This window comes from Pundamilia nyererei, unplaced genomic scaffold (assembly GCF_000239375.1).
Source record: "Pundamilia nyererei isolate P.nyererei 1_Seehausen unplaced genomic scaffold, PunNye1.0 scaffold00065, whole genome shotgun sequence".
Lineage (NCBI taxonomy): Eukaryota > Metazoa > Chordata > Actinopteri > Cichliformes > Cichlidae > Pundamilia > Pundamilia nyererei.
This window is the reverse complement of record NW_005187466.1, coordinates 628641-644470: the sequence shown is the minus strand read 5'-3', so window position 1 is coordinate 644470 and position 15830 is coordinate 628641. Positions and strand designations below refer to the sequence as shown.

General features: G+C 41.0%; 1 protein-coding gene across 1 annotated transcript in view; it reads left to right on the top strand.

Moving 5' to 3' along the window:
• The first annotated feature begins 268 nt into the window (after window positions 1-268).
• gnav1 (guanine nucleotide binding protein (G protein) alpha v1) overlaps window positions 269-15830 on the top strand; it is a 35666-nt gene continuing 20104 nt past the window's right edge. Inside the window, exons 1-5 of the mRNA XM_005735706.2 lie at window positions 269-986; window positions 1205-1296; window positions 11536-11628; window positions 12139-12299; window positions 14314-14442. Coding sequence (XP_005735763.1) covers window positions 857-986; window positions 1205-1296; window positions 11536-11628; window positions 12139-12299; window positions 14314-14442 — 605 coding nt within the window. The 5' untranslated portion in view covers window positions 269-856. The remainder of the gene's footprint in view (window positions 987-1204; window positions 1297-11535; window positions 11629-12138; window positions 12300-14313; window positions 14443-15830) is intronic.

Below are 15830 nucleotides of genomic sequence, written 5' to 3'. Positions count from 1 at the left end.
TAGAAGTGTTTTTATGGTTACAAACACCCTTTTGTTTTGTTGCACAACCTGTTAAACCACGTATCTGTTTCTCTCTTTTAGGAGGCGGATTTTGACGAGCTCATAAACTGTAAATCCCAGCATGCCTTTGCACAACCTAACATGATAACTGAATATACCTGAAACGTCCTACCTGTGCGTCATCGCGACGTTACGCAAGTCGATTGTGTTTTTGTAGGCTACAATTAAAGTAAGTGTTAACAGCTGAAAAGTAAAGAGAAATTAGGTCTATAATGTAGTAAGTGGAGTTTTTTAATTACGTCACGCCTATTTTATTTTTCATGAACAGGTGAAATACACAGAGTAGCAGCAGCACTTCAGCACGTCGCTTCGCAGGAAGTCCAAAGGATTTCCATCTGGGTTGCGGGCAGCAGGGGGCGGAGGTAGTGTTTTTCTTTTTTTGGATGAGTTGGGGTCTTTGCCAAGGCGGCAGGACAGAGTTTGAACTGCTGCGGCGGAAAGCGGCCGAGCAGATTTGCGGTTTCTCTCTTTTTGTTTTTTAACGCCCAGGACAGGCGCTGAAACCTGACGCTAACTGGGGAGGGAAGCGCTTGTGGCTGTGCGTAAAATCAGTTTTGTCTCGAAAGTTTGAAATAACTCTTGGAAGTTTGAAGAAGGTTGTTTTGGCAATGGCCTGGACTTTTTTCTTTGCCGAGGTAACTCCTCTTTTCGCTCTGCCGGTTTAGTTTTGGAGTAGAGGCAGAGCCCGAACTCGGAATATGCAGCTTGTAGAAAGAAAGTCGGACTGATCCCAGGTTGGATTGCCCTGCTTTTGTTTTCTCTCTGGCCGGGCTCGTGGAGGAGATGCGCGCTCAGGATGGGACTGTGCCTCGGTACCGAAGTTACAGAAGAGCAGAAGAAGGCGAGGATACACAGCGCTAAGATAGACAGAGAACTTTACGAATCTGCCAAGCGGGAGATGAACGTGGTTAAAATACTCATTCTTGGTGAGACTGACAGCTTTAAATGAACCCAGCTGTTGATGATTTTAGTTTAAGATAACTCAGATATTCCATGTAAACTTTAATTTTTGAAGCACAAATCCTACTTTGACACCACACTTTGATTTTATAGATAACTTTTACAAATAAAGCCCGATCACAGTTGAACACACAGTAAAACAAGTTTTAAAACACTTTTTTAACCATCTCACGTTCTCCTACAGGTGCAGCAGAGAGCGGCAAAAGCACTTTGGTGAAACAGATGAAAATCATCCACAGTAATGGCTTCACCAAGCAAGAGCTGTGCACCTTCAAGGTGAGAAACACTCTCACGCTCACCCTGCCTGTGTTTTTATCAGTTTATTAGCATATAGTGCTTCCACTAAGCTCTTGTAGAGAATCTAAACAAATGCATGACTTCAAAAGATCAGTATCACGTGTGGGGTTAGAGCACGGGTGTCATCTATAAGGCCCGAGGACCAGAACCTGGAACGGCAAAAACTCAAATCCTGCCCGCTGGACAGTTTTGCAAACATGATAGAGGGCATAAAATGTAAGTTTTACAGCTTTTCCTGCTGATAAAGACCTCTCCACAGTGATTCATACCACAGCACAGACGTTAAGTAAAAGAGAAATGATTAAATGGCAGAAAAGTTCCCTTTTTTCACTTTCTACTATAGAAATCTTGGTTAAAATTTTTTTTATCAATCATAAAAAAGCATTATACACACAGGCCACTGTGGGCAGTGAGCTACCAAAAACGTTTCTGTAATTTTATGCATTTATCATCTAGAAAAAATGAGATGTACTTTCATATTATTTAATTAATTAATTAAAAAAAGACATTGCACTTCCTTATTCTATATTAAAATATCTCAGGAATTAAGTATGTAGTTAAACATCTTTGCAATGACAAAAGGGGGAGTTTCATTCGTCCAGCTCACTTAAGATGAAAGTGGTCTGTATGTGGCCCTCAATGTAAAATGAGTTTTTCATCCCTGATTTGGAGTCTAGTTTCCTTTCAGGTAATAACATGACTTCGACAAAGAGCTGAGATTATGCTGCAGACACAGGAATGCATTTCAGTTTTTTTTTTTTTTTTTAATGATTAGAGAAGAGATAGAGATGAGATGGAAAATGAAAGCAAAGCCTGGTTTTTCTGCAGGGGGGAGATATCTCATGATACCCAGGATCAGGCACAAGTTGGTATGCAGTGATTTGGCTCACATCTGCTCTTCCTTCTGTTTGTGTGAGAGTGACTGAAAGCCAAATTCCTCTGTTGTACTAGAGGTTGGGATGGGGAGGGGAGAATGGAAACGGTTCAACACACACACACAGAGTTTTTTCTCCCATTAGCTTGTTTTTAACGAGGGCTTATCCTCTTTGACCTCTTCTCTTATTGTTTTTCCTGATTTTTACTTTGCTGTACTTTGCCCATCTCGTTCTCTTGCTTCTCCTTGCTGTGTTTAATGATGTGATGACAGGAAGGGTCTTCATCATGCTTCAGTTACCTGTTCTGTCTCCCAGCAATAACAGTCCTGTCAGTGGAAAAGTCTGACAGTCAAACCTCTTTTTAGATTGTGAAACAGACCACGAAGCTGAAAAGAAAGTTAGGAGGCTGGAGTTTTTCTTGAACCAGTGCTGACTATAGTATTCATTTAAAATAAGTTAACCGGATGTCTGGATAGGTGTGTGTGTGTGTGTGTGTGTGTGTGTGTGCGCGCATGTGTTGGAGAGGGGAGGGGCGTCCCCTTGATTTGCAATAACTTCGGGAGCAGTTAATTGGCCAGGATCAGCTACTGTCCACTAATGCTTTATGGCCACAGACTGTATATAAAAGATGGACATGGCTAGGGTTTTTGGGGGGGGTTTTTGGGCTCAGAAGTGACCGTGTCTTAGCTATAGAGAAATGTGTCTTCATGCTAGCTTGTAAACTTGCTTTGTAATGCTGTAAAGTTGGGGATTTTTAATGTGGGAGTCTTTGTTTTGGGAATTTACCTCAAGTGGCCACTTGAGGAAATGCAGTTTTTTGGGTTTTTTAAATTTTACTTTTATCAAAACACAGAAAGGAGAAGAGAGTCAAGAAACTGACTGAGTCTGCAGAGGTACTGTCTGCCTGACAGGGCTTTGTATGTTTACACAGACAGAATACCAACAGTACAGTTGGTTTAATGTAGGTATACATTAATGAGGCTAATCCATTTCCTATGCTTCATTCAATTTTTTTTATTTTTGGCAGGTACAATCCTCCATACATCATTTTTTGTTTCATAAATACATATTTGATTTCAGTGTTACTTTGCATACATGCTTCAACACATTTTGAGTTCCAGTTGCACCTCTCTTTTGTCATCGCCGGTGTCAGTTGGGTTTGGTTTTGTTCTCAGGTGACGCCCTTATTTTTACCGTAAGTGGAAAAATGACACCAACCCACAATCCTGCTCTTCCGCCCCCCTCCCTTCCCCTGTCGTCCCAGCCTCCCACAGCAAACAAAAACACGCCCTCTTCTCTCTCACACACATGCACAAAAATACACAGATGACCTCATCGCTCTTTCACCTATTGTTTCACATGTGTTTGTGTTTATCTCTGACACATTGCCCTCTATTTGGAATAAGAGTCCGTGCTTCCATCAGTACAGTAGTAAACACCTCAACCCTGCCTTGACCTGAACAGATTATCCCTGCTCCACTTTGTTTTTTCTCTGATGAAATATCATCTGAAGCAAAAGGCATTAAGAAAACATTCCTACATTTCTCTGCGTGGCTCTTAGGTTTGGGTTGTGTTAGGACCATGACAGGACAGCCTGTTTAGAAGTAATAAGTGGAGGAAAGGTGGGACGTGGGCTCCTCTTTGTTTCATCCCTCTTTTATTTGCAGCCCGAGGCCGTGGTGTGGTTTTTACTTTGGACATGCCGACGGGCAGACATTTTTTCCTTTTGTTCCCTTCCAGTGCACACAGCTCTGTTTTTCTGTGTGTGTGTGTGTGTGTGTGTGTGGGTGCACTGTTGATGTAGTAGTTTTTATCAACTGAATTCGTATTTTTGAGCCTGTAATCTCGTCTGTTGACTCAGGTGTTTCACTAAGAACCTTTGTCAAGGACAAGTTGCTGGAGAAATGCAATAAATCTTTGAGCTTTTTCCTCAAATGTGACTACAAAGCCTGCAAGCAGACTCATGCTACACTCTTATACTTAGTTACTCATTGTTAAAAGAAAAGTTGGTAGTTAATGATTAAATATCAGGCCGCTGCCAGTTAAGTCACATTCTTTGTCGTGGTTTGCTCTGACACGAGACATGTGCTAATGGCTGTTAATTTTCTGTGCTCAGTGAGCTGATCCAAACGCCGAGCTGGACCAGGACAATAGTTCAGTGTAACTGGACGGATTTAGCGATTATGTTGTTGTAATGGGACTCATAATGTCTTTGCTGACGCACAGTGCAACACAAAGTTTCCGTAATACTTTGAACTGCTGAATCTAGCTGGAAACAGAGGTTCAAAAGGTGTAACAGGCTCTGTGGATTTCTATCTGGTGGACTTCCTTTCAAAAGGACACACAGACACACACACACTGGTAAAAACAAGGTGTCACTTTACTCCTTGAGAGGTGAGGTAAAGCTGATAATGAGTTCAGATTACCATACAGTGACTCCTGTAGGCTGCAGGGTATGTGCTCTGTACTGATTGGTCAAATGCTCTGAAATGGTTAACAGTTATCACTTGAAAAGACAATGAGATATAGTGATATCTGCACACAAAGCACAGATGTCTCCCAAGGTGTTCATCACCATTGCTGGTGAAGCATCTCTGTATATTGGCATGATCAAAGAGAGATGCAGATAATGCATGAAAACAAGTTACCAGAGGCAAATCTGCAGATGCCTGCAAAATGGTGAAATTTGCTTTTAGGAGGAAGCCACCGCCTGGATTTAACCAAGCAAATGGGGATGAGCCTTGAACTGTATAAAAACTTTAGTCACTGGTATGTTTAAGTTGGTGACAGGTTATTTAACCCAAACTGGTGCAGTGAGTGGCTTCTCATTTCCTAAACTAAAGACAATATGTAGGAAGATGAAAAAAGAGCTTCTCTCTTTCAGAAGGGTTAAATAATTGGCATCAAGCAAAGAACTGTGGAAGTGACTCAAAATTCTTTATTTGGGTTAACATCTGTCCCTCCATCCATCCATGTATGTCATGGGGCAGCAGTCTGAGCAGAGAACACTCAAGAACACATTTGTGAAAAGCTACTTTTACCCTTTTGAAAAATGTCATTTATGGTCTGTTTGGCCTGTGAACATTGATGGGTTTTCACCTACAAAATCCCTCCTTAGCTTTTCTTCCAAAATCCCAACTGCATGTTATTAGTCTTGGATAATCTATGTGCTCATCGAATGCTGATTGGTTGACGAGTGGAGCAAGATATGGAACCAAATGGGAGAAGTGTGAAAAAAGAATCATCAAAGATAAACAACAGCATGAAAAGCAGAAGCAGCGAATACTTTTGTTTTTTAAACACTTGGTTTCACTTCAGCTGCTTGTCTAATAACTTCGCTTTTCTCCGCGGCTTGCTGATGGACCAACAGCAGCACAGGCACGAGTAGCCCACATAATACAGTATCACATAATTTCTACACTGCCTCTGTCAACAACAAATACTCTCCGCAGATAGACGGGCGGTCCGTGGGTGCCTTAGCGCTACCTGTGCTCAAGCATAAAGCAACCAAAATAGTGACTTCATGAAGCACGAGAGGTTGTTTTCACACATGGATTGGTCACCACAGAGCCCAGACCCCACTGAGAATCTTTGGGTTGGAAAAGACTTTACACAGTGGACTGACTCCCATCATCAATACAAGAGTCTCGGTGAAAAAATTGTGCAACTTTGGGTGGAACTAAATGCTGTCACATTGCACAAGTTCACTTAAAGGATGCCACAGTGAGCATCCTGCTACTCTTCTTCTCCTCTGTAAGTGCTAAACTAGAATAAGCTGAGTCAGGGAGGACGAACTGGGAAACAATTGATAAAGACAACAAAGGTGGAGAGGGGGAAGTGAGGAAGCACAGCTGAATCACTACCCTGAGACGAGCTGTAAAGATAGAAGCATGAACTGTGGCGCCTCTATAGTAAATGCTTCCATTGTCTTTATGAAGCTTTGATCACTTTAATTCAACTTGAAATATGAGAGTTCACCTTCCTCACTAAGCTGCATGTGTGTGTACTCCTGAACTTCTAAAAATATATCGATTGTGTTGCATTTTCTTGCTTTTCAAACTAAGAGCACTGGTTTTTGGAGTCCTGCGTTATTTGCATTCATGTTTACTTGCTAGCGGCTCTTTTTCTCTGCATCTGCTTATTTCAGTTCATTCATTTAGCTCCAGCTTCTTCAAAGTGCGTGTCAGTCGGTGCAGATCAGTCACAGGTGTTTGATTTGGTTTGTTAGGCTGGTGCAGAGAGAGAGTGTGTAGGTGCTGCTGACTGAATCGAGAAGTATTTCAAACTCAGATCTGAATAAACATTTTTCAAATTTTTTTGTGAAAGTCCACAAAACATAAAAGCATAATTCGCACAAACATAACTGTATTTCTTGTATCTTTATGACTACATGTGTTGTGCAACTGTTTTTATTCTGAAAGCGTCTACACACCCACACACATGCTTTCACTTACGCTACCTGGTTAAACACAGTCCTTGCCGGAGTCACTTGTGAGGTCAGATGCGAGAGTAAAGGCATGTTATCGATGAACAGATTCAATCTGTTTTTGCTGTTTTTAAATCTAAACAATTTAAATAATTTAAAACAAAATGAAACTTTGTCTGTCTTTTAACCAGTGACCCTGCTAAAAAAATCTGGTGAAAATCATCAAATACAAGTATAAGCAATATGTCTGAGAGCTTTTTAAAGCCAATTATCTGCCAGACTTGTGACTTCCATTTGTTTTTGTGGCCTTCATCCGTTACTTTGATGAAGCCCACAATGCTGAAACAATAACATGTTTGTTCTCATGGGAAAGTAAACTAGTGTAACTGAGATTTGTGAACTATTTCCCTGAAGTTTCATAGTAGTGCTACATTTTACCTTTGAGCTACTCCATCTCCGAGAACCTGAGAACTCTGCTTCAGCTCAGTTTCAGCCCGGAGCAAACACAAAGTCCTCATTGCTACTTTGTATGTTGCAAAATGCTGAAAGTGGTAAACATTGAAGATGATCTGCAGCTTCGCGACAATAAATATACCTGTGAAAAATGTGAAAATGCCAATAAAGACATCTATTGTCTAAAGGAAGACACGCAGTGCTGTGAAAATTATTTGCCTCGTCCTGATTTCTTGTTTTCTCGCATACTTGTTACATATTTAAACATTTCTCCTATTCTGACGCTGCCTACCTTTCCTAATAGCTTACAGCTTTATACCCCTCGTCACACATTGACTTCTACTGCCGATCAGTCCTCTGAATCTCCCTTCCCCTCAGCTTTTCTTTTAGCCTCTTCATGTTAGCTTCAATCATTAACATCGTCCTTTTTGGTTGTTATCTTTAATCATTTATATTTATGTTTTAATTTTATTTTAATTTACTCTATTTTTTTAAACTATGTCCTTTGTTGTGTTTTAATTATCCCAGTTATTTTACTGATTGTCATGCAACACTTTGCTCAATGTTTGTTGTGCTTAAATCCACCTACACTGCTGTGAAAAATTATTGGCGTCTTTGCTGATTTCTTATGTTTTGCTAATTTGTCGTACATATAGATACTAGCGTAAAAGGGCTATAAGTGGGCCCTGGACCATCACACTACTGCCACCATATTTGGCTGTTGGTGTGATTTTCTTTTTATGAAATGCTGTTAGTTTTATGTCGGATACAATAGGATCCAAATTTTCCAAAAGTTTCAGCTTTTTGGGGAAATATTCATTAGTCCACAGAATATGTCCACAAAAGGTTTTGTGAACCATCAGGATGTTTTCTGTAAGATGAGACTTTGTCCTTTTTGGAGCTCTCCCATTGATGCCATTTTTTGCCCTGTCACTTTCTTATTGTCGAAACATTTATCCTGACTTTAACTGAGGGAAGTCAAGCCTGCAGTTCTTTAGATCCCAGACTGACTTCTTGAGTTTCTTTAGATACATGATGTTTTTCTTTTTAAGATATTTTAGTCTACTTCACTTTATCAGACAGGTTATATTTAAGTGATTTCTTGATCCACATGTCTGGTGACAAACATTACTTTTATTTATTATTTAAAAAAAAAATTTAATAGGCACTTTTGGCTGCTCCCTTGTCACAAGTGGTTGCCACAACTGGTACCGACTGGGTTAGGAATGCTATTTGGTGTGTCTCTAGTTGGAATTGAACCGGTGACCTTTCACTTGGCAAGTGAATGCAAAGTGTGAATCTTTGCCTTTTAATAAGCATTAGTAACCTCGATATTTACCCGCACGTCCAGTTTCCAGTCTAAACTAAAGATAATCCGGCTCCTTTGTCATCTTTCCAATAGGGACACAAGGATGTTGTACCAATGGGACAACCAGTTCTTTTTCTTCCTTTTACAGATTTAACAAAGAAGCTTGGTGAGTTTTAAGATTTCTTGTGTAACCATGCCGTATTACACGTCACTGTAACTGCTTGGTCAAAACAACCCCTCGACTCCGGTTATGGAATATCGCAGATGAAGGCTGGTTGTCTTCTTGTTGTTTGCTTGTGTGCAGCTGTTATCTGTATCTGGATAGAAACAGAAGATGTGCTGTTGTTGTCATTTGAAGATTTTATCGCTTGAAGCTATGCAAGCGCCCTTGTACCGTACGGGCCATAGAAAAAGGTCATGGTTTGGCTTAAAATACAACAGCTGCCACTTCTTTTAAAGCTCAGTTTTCTTGGTTGCCAGGGTTACACATCTCCACTGAAGGGTCTGAATAACATACGTCCTGCAGTTTAATGTCCGTAAACGTAAACAAATGGATTTCTTTTTTTTTTTTGTGAATATTTCAGATTTTGCTCTGACACAGGGTTGAATACACAGGCCACAGAAAAGTTGTTTGGCAATAACGGATAACTGAGGTTTCTCGTGTGACATCATGTGCATGTTGCTCAAGAGTTGTCTATCATATTGGAAGTGATGCAAGCGCTCGTTGCTACAGAAAAACATGTATTTCCTGACTGGTTGGCAGTGGTTTCTGGAGGCTGCTGGCTCCTGCTGGGTGAAATGGTTGCATCGAAGGTGATTGCTTTGGTTACTAGCAGATTGCCACGGCTGCCTGTAGTTTTTTATGTGCAAATACTTTGTAACTACTAGCCAAGCTTGGAAATGGAGAAGAGTTGTGCCCTTTGGAATATTTGAAATATTTTGGCTGCAGGGCAGAGGCACAACTTTCACTTTGAAGTCGAACTGTCTCCATTTCTCGTTTGCGTCACGCTTTTCACAGTTTCACTAGAGCTCGGAAAGAAGCTGGACAGTGTTTGCAGACGAGTCTTTCACTTCCACTACAGCAATGTGCCAGCGACCAAAGCAATCCCATAGTGGTTTTTACCAGCTGGCAGGGGGAATAGTGGTTGCTGTGACTGACCAGTCTCTAGGCTTGTGTGACTTGAGCCTACATTGTTATCACAGTTGTCACACCTCCAAAATAGGCAACCACTTAATATCACATAGTTAGTGGTCTCGTGTCTGTAAAACCTCAGTCTCTTAAAGTGCACATGTATCCATATAGAGGGCACATATAGACACTATTTGTACACTACTCTGCCCAGTGCAGGCGTGAATTTCCACTTCGAATGAATCTCGAAAGACTCATAAATATTAAAATTATAGTAATTATTGCAAATATAATCACGTTTATATAAACTCTGTTAAACTTTTTGAGCTTTGGACAAACAGCAGCATGCTGTCTATTGTGCCATACAGGTTTGAAATCAGACGTGACAGCAGATAAAGTATATATTAACATATAAACATGTGATGTTGTTTTAATTGAAATTTCTTCTTCATAAACATTTCTTTTCTGAATAATATAAGCTGTGTATAATTCAAATCAGCTGCCACTCTCGGTCTTCTCCGACATCTCTGACATGCTGACATATCTGCAGCCAACAGCTGTTGATCAGCAGGGCGTTGGGAAACTGTTTCCTATATTACGTTTGTGCACAGCATGCACGCAAAGGTCTGTGTATTAAAACACTGCTTCACAGCACTGCCGCTGGTCGAAAAATACAACAGAAAGAAAAATGTAAATATGTGAAGTCGTTCATCTGTCTGAAACAAGTTTCCTTCTGATTGGCTTCCTCATAAAAAAACAAGTTTTGACACAAGTGGATTGGGCTGTTGTGCTTAAAGCCAGAGTGTTGTCCCTGAGATGACCATACATAATAAGCACTCTCAGTGATATCATGCAGACTGAAGACTAGAAAAAAAAAAGATGTGAAACTTGAGTGTGTAGTGCAGTCTCACAGAGATTGTTTGCATACATGCTGATGTCATTATGTGGAGGTTTGAGCATCAACCGTTAGAACAGTTTCTGTAAAAGAAATAAATAAGGACTAGCATGTTTTCCTCCATTTTCACTAAGTGATCTAACAAATCTGAGCAGCTCCAGGCGGATATCTTTTTTTTTTTTTTCCTATATTATTTGTTGCACATCTCAAATCTCCACCCTTTACCGGAAGCATTCTGATTTTTAGTGAAGTTCACGGTCATAAAGCAGGAAAAACTGAACACATTATTTGGTTTTTAAGACTCAAAGTGACAAAGTTATTGTGATATTAAGTTGTATATCTCTGAGTGACTTTTATTGTGAGTCAGAGGGAGACGAAACACAAAGCAACTTATTTGTGATGCAAGTCAATGCAGGGCTGTTAGCTCAGCTCTTCTGGTGAGGTGAAGCCTTGTCACCTCTCTCTCACACACACACACACACACACACACACACACACACACACACACACAACCTGAGTTAGTTCAAATCTCCAGGTGTGTAAGCATGAATACAGATTTTTGAAATTAGTTTAATTTGAGTTGTTCAGGTGTATTTAGGATCTTATGCATCACATTCTTTCTATGTTAGAGGACTGGACATGCTTTGGTGGGCTAGTAGTAGTAGATTTATTTAGATTTATTTATATAGCAGACAGCACAATCACTTAATCAAGAGGATACAACTGAAACAAGTTTATAACATTCAGTAGAATCAGAGGAGAATCATCTAAATGTCCAACAGATGGGGATCCCAGCCACACTCAGATACACTGACTGGACTCAACTAAGTTCCAAGTACCAAGTCAGGAAGGACATGAGTCAGGTCTCAGAGGTCCACAAACCTGAACTGGCAAAGTATACTATCAGGGGTTAACCACTCAGGGGCAGTGTTTGCCAGGGTTGTAACATAAGGAAAACTGGGTGGTTTTCCCTGGTGGGTAGCAGCTGCTTTTTGCAAATGAAGATGTGATCAGGAGCTCTGATTGGTGAAAGTCAGTTACAATACAAGATCAGAGAAGAAGCTTCAAACAGCTCGATAGTGCCTTTTATCCTGTGGTTGAACTTGACCTCTGCTCTGTGCTCTTTGGCAGCCGGCAGTGCTCGATAACCTCCTGACCTCCATGAAGTTTGTCCTCCATGGCATGGGCACCCTCCGCATCAACCTGGCTAACAACAGAAACAAGGTACTCATGTTCGACTTCTCTCACCTTCAATTTTGGTCTTTTTATTTTCTGTCGTTGTCATCCTGCTCCTGCCCTCTTAGAGTTTTGTGCTTCTTGTGTCTCTGCACGTCACCTGGATCACCATTAGAGGGCAGCATCTTAGCACTATAGCTACACAGCTTTCATTGAAGGAGAGCATAAAGTTAGGCCACTGGTGGGTGGTTTGCTTGTGAGGTTTAATTTAATTTGAACTTTACTGTCAAAGTTATCAGAGTGCATGTGTTTTCCACCTACACAGCACATCCTGCTGGGCAATGATGACCAAAGTATTTCCTCTATTAGATGTCATCAGAATGTGTGTGTGAGCATCTCTTTGTGTATGTGTTTGTGTGATTAACAAGTCTGGATGTGGAGACAGACTCATAAACTTTTCTATCATTTAGGCTTCCTTCTATCTTTTTTTTCCATCTGACCAATCGCTCCTCCCTGATCATTAATCTGAATTTCTGTCTCCCTGTTGTCTTCTGGCAGGTTCACGCCCATTCCGTGCTGTCGTGTGGGCGTTGTTTTGACGAAGACCAGGTGCTCTTTCCTTTCCTGAGCCATGCTCTGTCCTGCCTGTGGGCCGACCAGGGAGTGAGGGCCGCGGCCGCCCGGGGATACGAGTACGAGCTCAATGACTCGGCGCTGTAGTGAGTACTCCTCGAGAACAGACTCACGCTGTGCTGAAGAGATGCAGGGGACTAATTAGCTGGACTTAGCAGCTGATGCTGAGCCATCTGCTTACTGTCACTGGGAGTTAATGTCTGGAGAAAGGAAGAAAGTAAAGAGTGCAGGAAGATAGACCACAGTTTGGAATCACATATACTTCCACAACTGTTGTATATCTTAAAATAAAAGCCATTAAATACATACATAAACCAGATATTATTTTCGTTTTGGATGCGTGTATGAAGGAGGAAAGGCATTTTTAAAAATATCAGTATAGGGAAAAAATTGTGATTAGACACAAAAGTGATGACACCATAGTGAAAGCAAAGAATTGAGGCTGAAGCCTGAAAATAAGAAAGTAGAGTGTGTGAAACAGAAATAAGACAGAGCGCTGACCCACCAGGAGGCCGTCCGGTCTCATCCTCTGCCCCTGTGAGAGGCCTCGCTTTGGGGTTATCTACACCGACAGGACTCTTGGTTCCTACTGAGAACCACCATGCATCACCTTCTTGCAAACACACACGCACACACACACTGTGCTTCTATAGTACTTATGAGGACTCTTATTGACACAATGCATATATTACTCTTTGATCTTAATTTGTGTTTTCTTAAACACAAATTAAGATATTTGTTGTCTGCTGTCATTTGTTGTGATTGGATTCACCAAGTTTGCTGTTGAAAACTGGATATGCAGAAACTTGAAAATGAGGACAAACTAAAGACGAACACAAAGAGTGTGCACTGACGATAAACATGATATTTAAAAATGAAAACACAGGTTGCTACAGTGGGCAGCTCGGCACCAGGTGCCCTTCCTAACGCAACCACAAATGGATTCAGTTGCAATAATACCACACACAACACATCTTATAATTGAATTTGACTGATGCCATTACTGTTGTTATGATTACTATTGTTAAGTCAAACCATGTAAAAATACTGCTGGTCTGTTGATTTAATCAAAGCCCTTTCATTGATTTCCAATAAAAAAGCTTGTTAGACGTTTCAGGTGTTTCCAACTGTTAACTGTGATAAACTGGCAACAGTTGCAAATCTCTTGCCATCTGTTAACTGCTTATACGGAGAGTCCAGCCAGAAATCCCTCCACAAATAGTGACGAAATTTCTGCAGGATGGCGAATTAACCGGAAAATAATATAGTTTCTCAGCAACTTCGCTTTTGCATTTGAATAAAACCAGAACGCAAACAGCTGGCGAGCAGCTGAGTCGAGTCATCGTCTGCAAAAAGATGCTTTGCAGATCACTTGCAGTGCAAAAATCTGCATTATATACGAACTAGTATTTTGAGGGATTGCAAACAGATTTTTTTTTTTTTAAATTGCTGGCTTTGTAAAATAACCACTAAAGCTCAAAGTGGTCCTCACAACAACAGAAGTACCAAACAGGCTCTTGCATGTTGTTTGCCCTGTGTAAAAAATTTTTATTTTTTTTTTAATTTTTTTTTTAGCAGCAGGATGTGTGTCGCTGTCCAAGAAACTAATTCAGGATGACGGGTAGAGAATGTCACAGTCAGTTCACATAGGTGGAGATGCCATCGTGTGAATGTGTGTGTAAAAAGATCACATTTTACTGAAGGCGCACACACACACACACACACACACACACACACACACACACACGATACAGTTGATTACACTAGCTGTGTAAATAGCTAATCTGTGTTTAGAAGCTGTGCCTCAGTGTGTTATTATGGTAAACCACAGTGTGAATATTCATCGTGATCAACCGCTGCGGCCCCTGGGGCTTCAGCCTTATCGCTGCACACCCAACACACGCACTCAGCCGCACCAAACACACAATGTGTTAGCCTCCACTCCCGTAAGTGATACCTGATTTTTCTTTTGATCTCAAGTTTGTTTTCAAGTTATTAATTTCCCTGTCGCTCTCTTTCTTCTTCCCCTTGTTTCTCCTGGCTCTTTAACCTTTTTGCACCCTTCCCTCTGTCTTCTTCTCCTTCCTCCTCCTTTCCCAGTTTCTTTGAGAACATGAGCCGCATCATGTCTCCTGAGTACGTGCCCACAGAGACAGACGTCCTTCGAGTACGACTGAGGACGACAGGCGTGATAGAGACCCAGTTCAAAGTCAACCACCTTATTTTCAGGTAGTCACTTTTCTTTTTTTATTAAGGTGAAGGATTATTCTGCATACAAGAACCGAGTCACTCAGAGCTGCTGTTGTCAGGTCTGCTCTTGACTTCTGCAGGGAGCGCCTGTCGTACCGACTTACTTCACTTCTTTAGCTGCGACTGTCTTATCTCAGTCTACAGCCATATGATAGTCCTGAGATATAAGATGGAGATGGGCGGCTTCATTCAATACGTCAATACGACACCTATCAGTTGGCTTTATGCTCATCTACAAACACACACACACATACGCAGAAGCATCAGTGGCTCGGTCTTATCAGTGGAGCAGCAGAGGGCAGGTATCTGAGCTCAGGAGACTGCTGTCAGATGACCATATTCATCTCTGATCAATGGGCCGTTGTCACATAATACCACCTTCTTTATCATCTTCCTATGGCTGAACTCATTTCCTGAAGCCACTGACGGTCACGACAGGGCAATAGGTACTAATGAACTTGATTTTCTCTGCAGTGTGACTAATGCAGAATAAATGTCACTAAAGGAAAAAATAGTCATTTTTATTTCATATCGATGCAGTTTTATTAAATATTCAACGCCTTACTTAAACGGTGCTTCATTTGATTAGTGACACATTTTTTAAATATTTATTATCAGATTTTTTGATAAATACTCTTTTACATTTGTTGTATGACTGTTACACGCTCTGCAGCCCCAACTGTCCTTCCAGTTGAAGTCCAAGAACCTTTGGTGTGTAAATAAATTGGGTAGCACCAGTTTTTGGTTGCACTCATCATGCTGTCATGGCTGTTTTTGTTTCTTAGATTATAAGTAGTGCTGTCCCCGTTAATCTCGTAAAAATGACGTTAACGCCATAACTGCATTAACGCGGCAAATCTCCTTAAGCGACTTAATGCGGGTGTGGCTGGACAGCGCTAACGTGTTAACGAGCTAGCCGCGCTAACACGTTAGCACTGTGCAGCCCCATGAACGGGCCGATCCACATTAACTCACTAACGGAGATTTGAGGCATTAATGCGGTTATGGTGTTAACGTCATTTTTACGAGATTAACGCTGACAGCACTAATTATAAGAAATTTAAAGTAAAACCAATATTTCCAAAAATTCTTGTGTCCGTCTGTGCTACATAAATGGGGGTTTGTCCGGGATCCTGTGGGCTAGATGGCTGTGCTGTCCTTATATTGAAGCATATCTTTTTTTGTTTTTTTTTTCTTTGCTGATTTAGGTCACCGTGCTTGTTGGTTATTCTGGGTGGGAATCTGCCACATTCCTGGAACAGTACTGCAGATGGGCGTGGTTGGTTATAGCCTTGTGTGAACATGGCTGTGTTCATCTACATTACTGTTTATTGGTGACTTTTGAATAATGATGCAGTTCTTTTGTA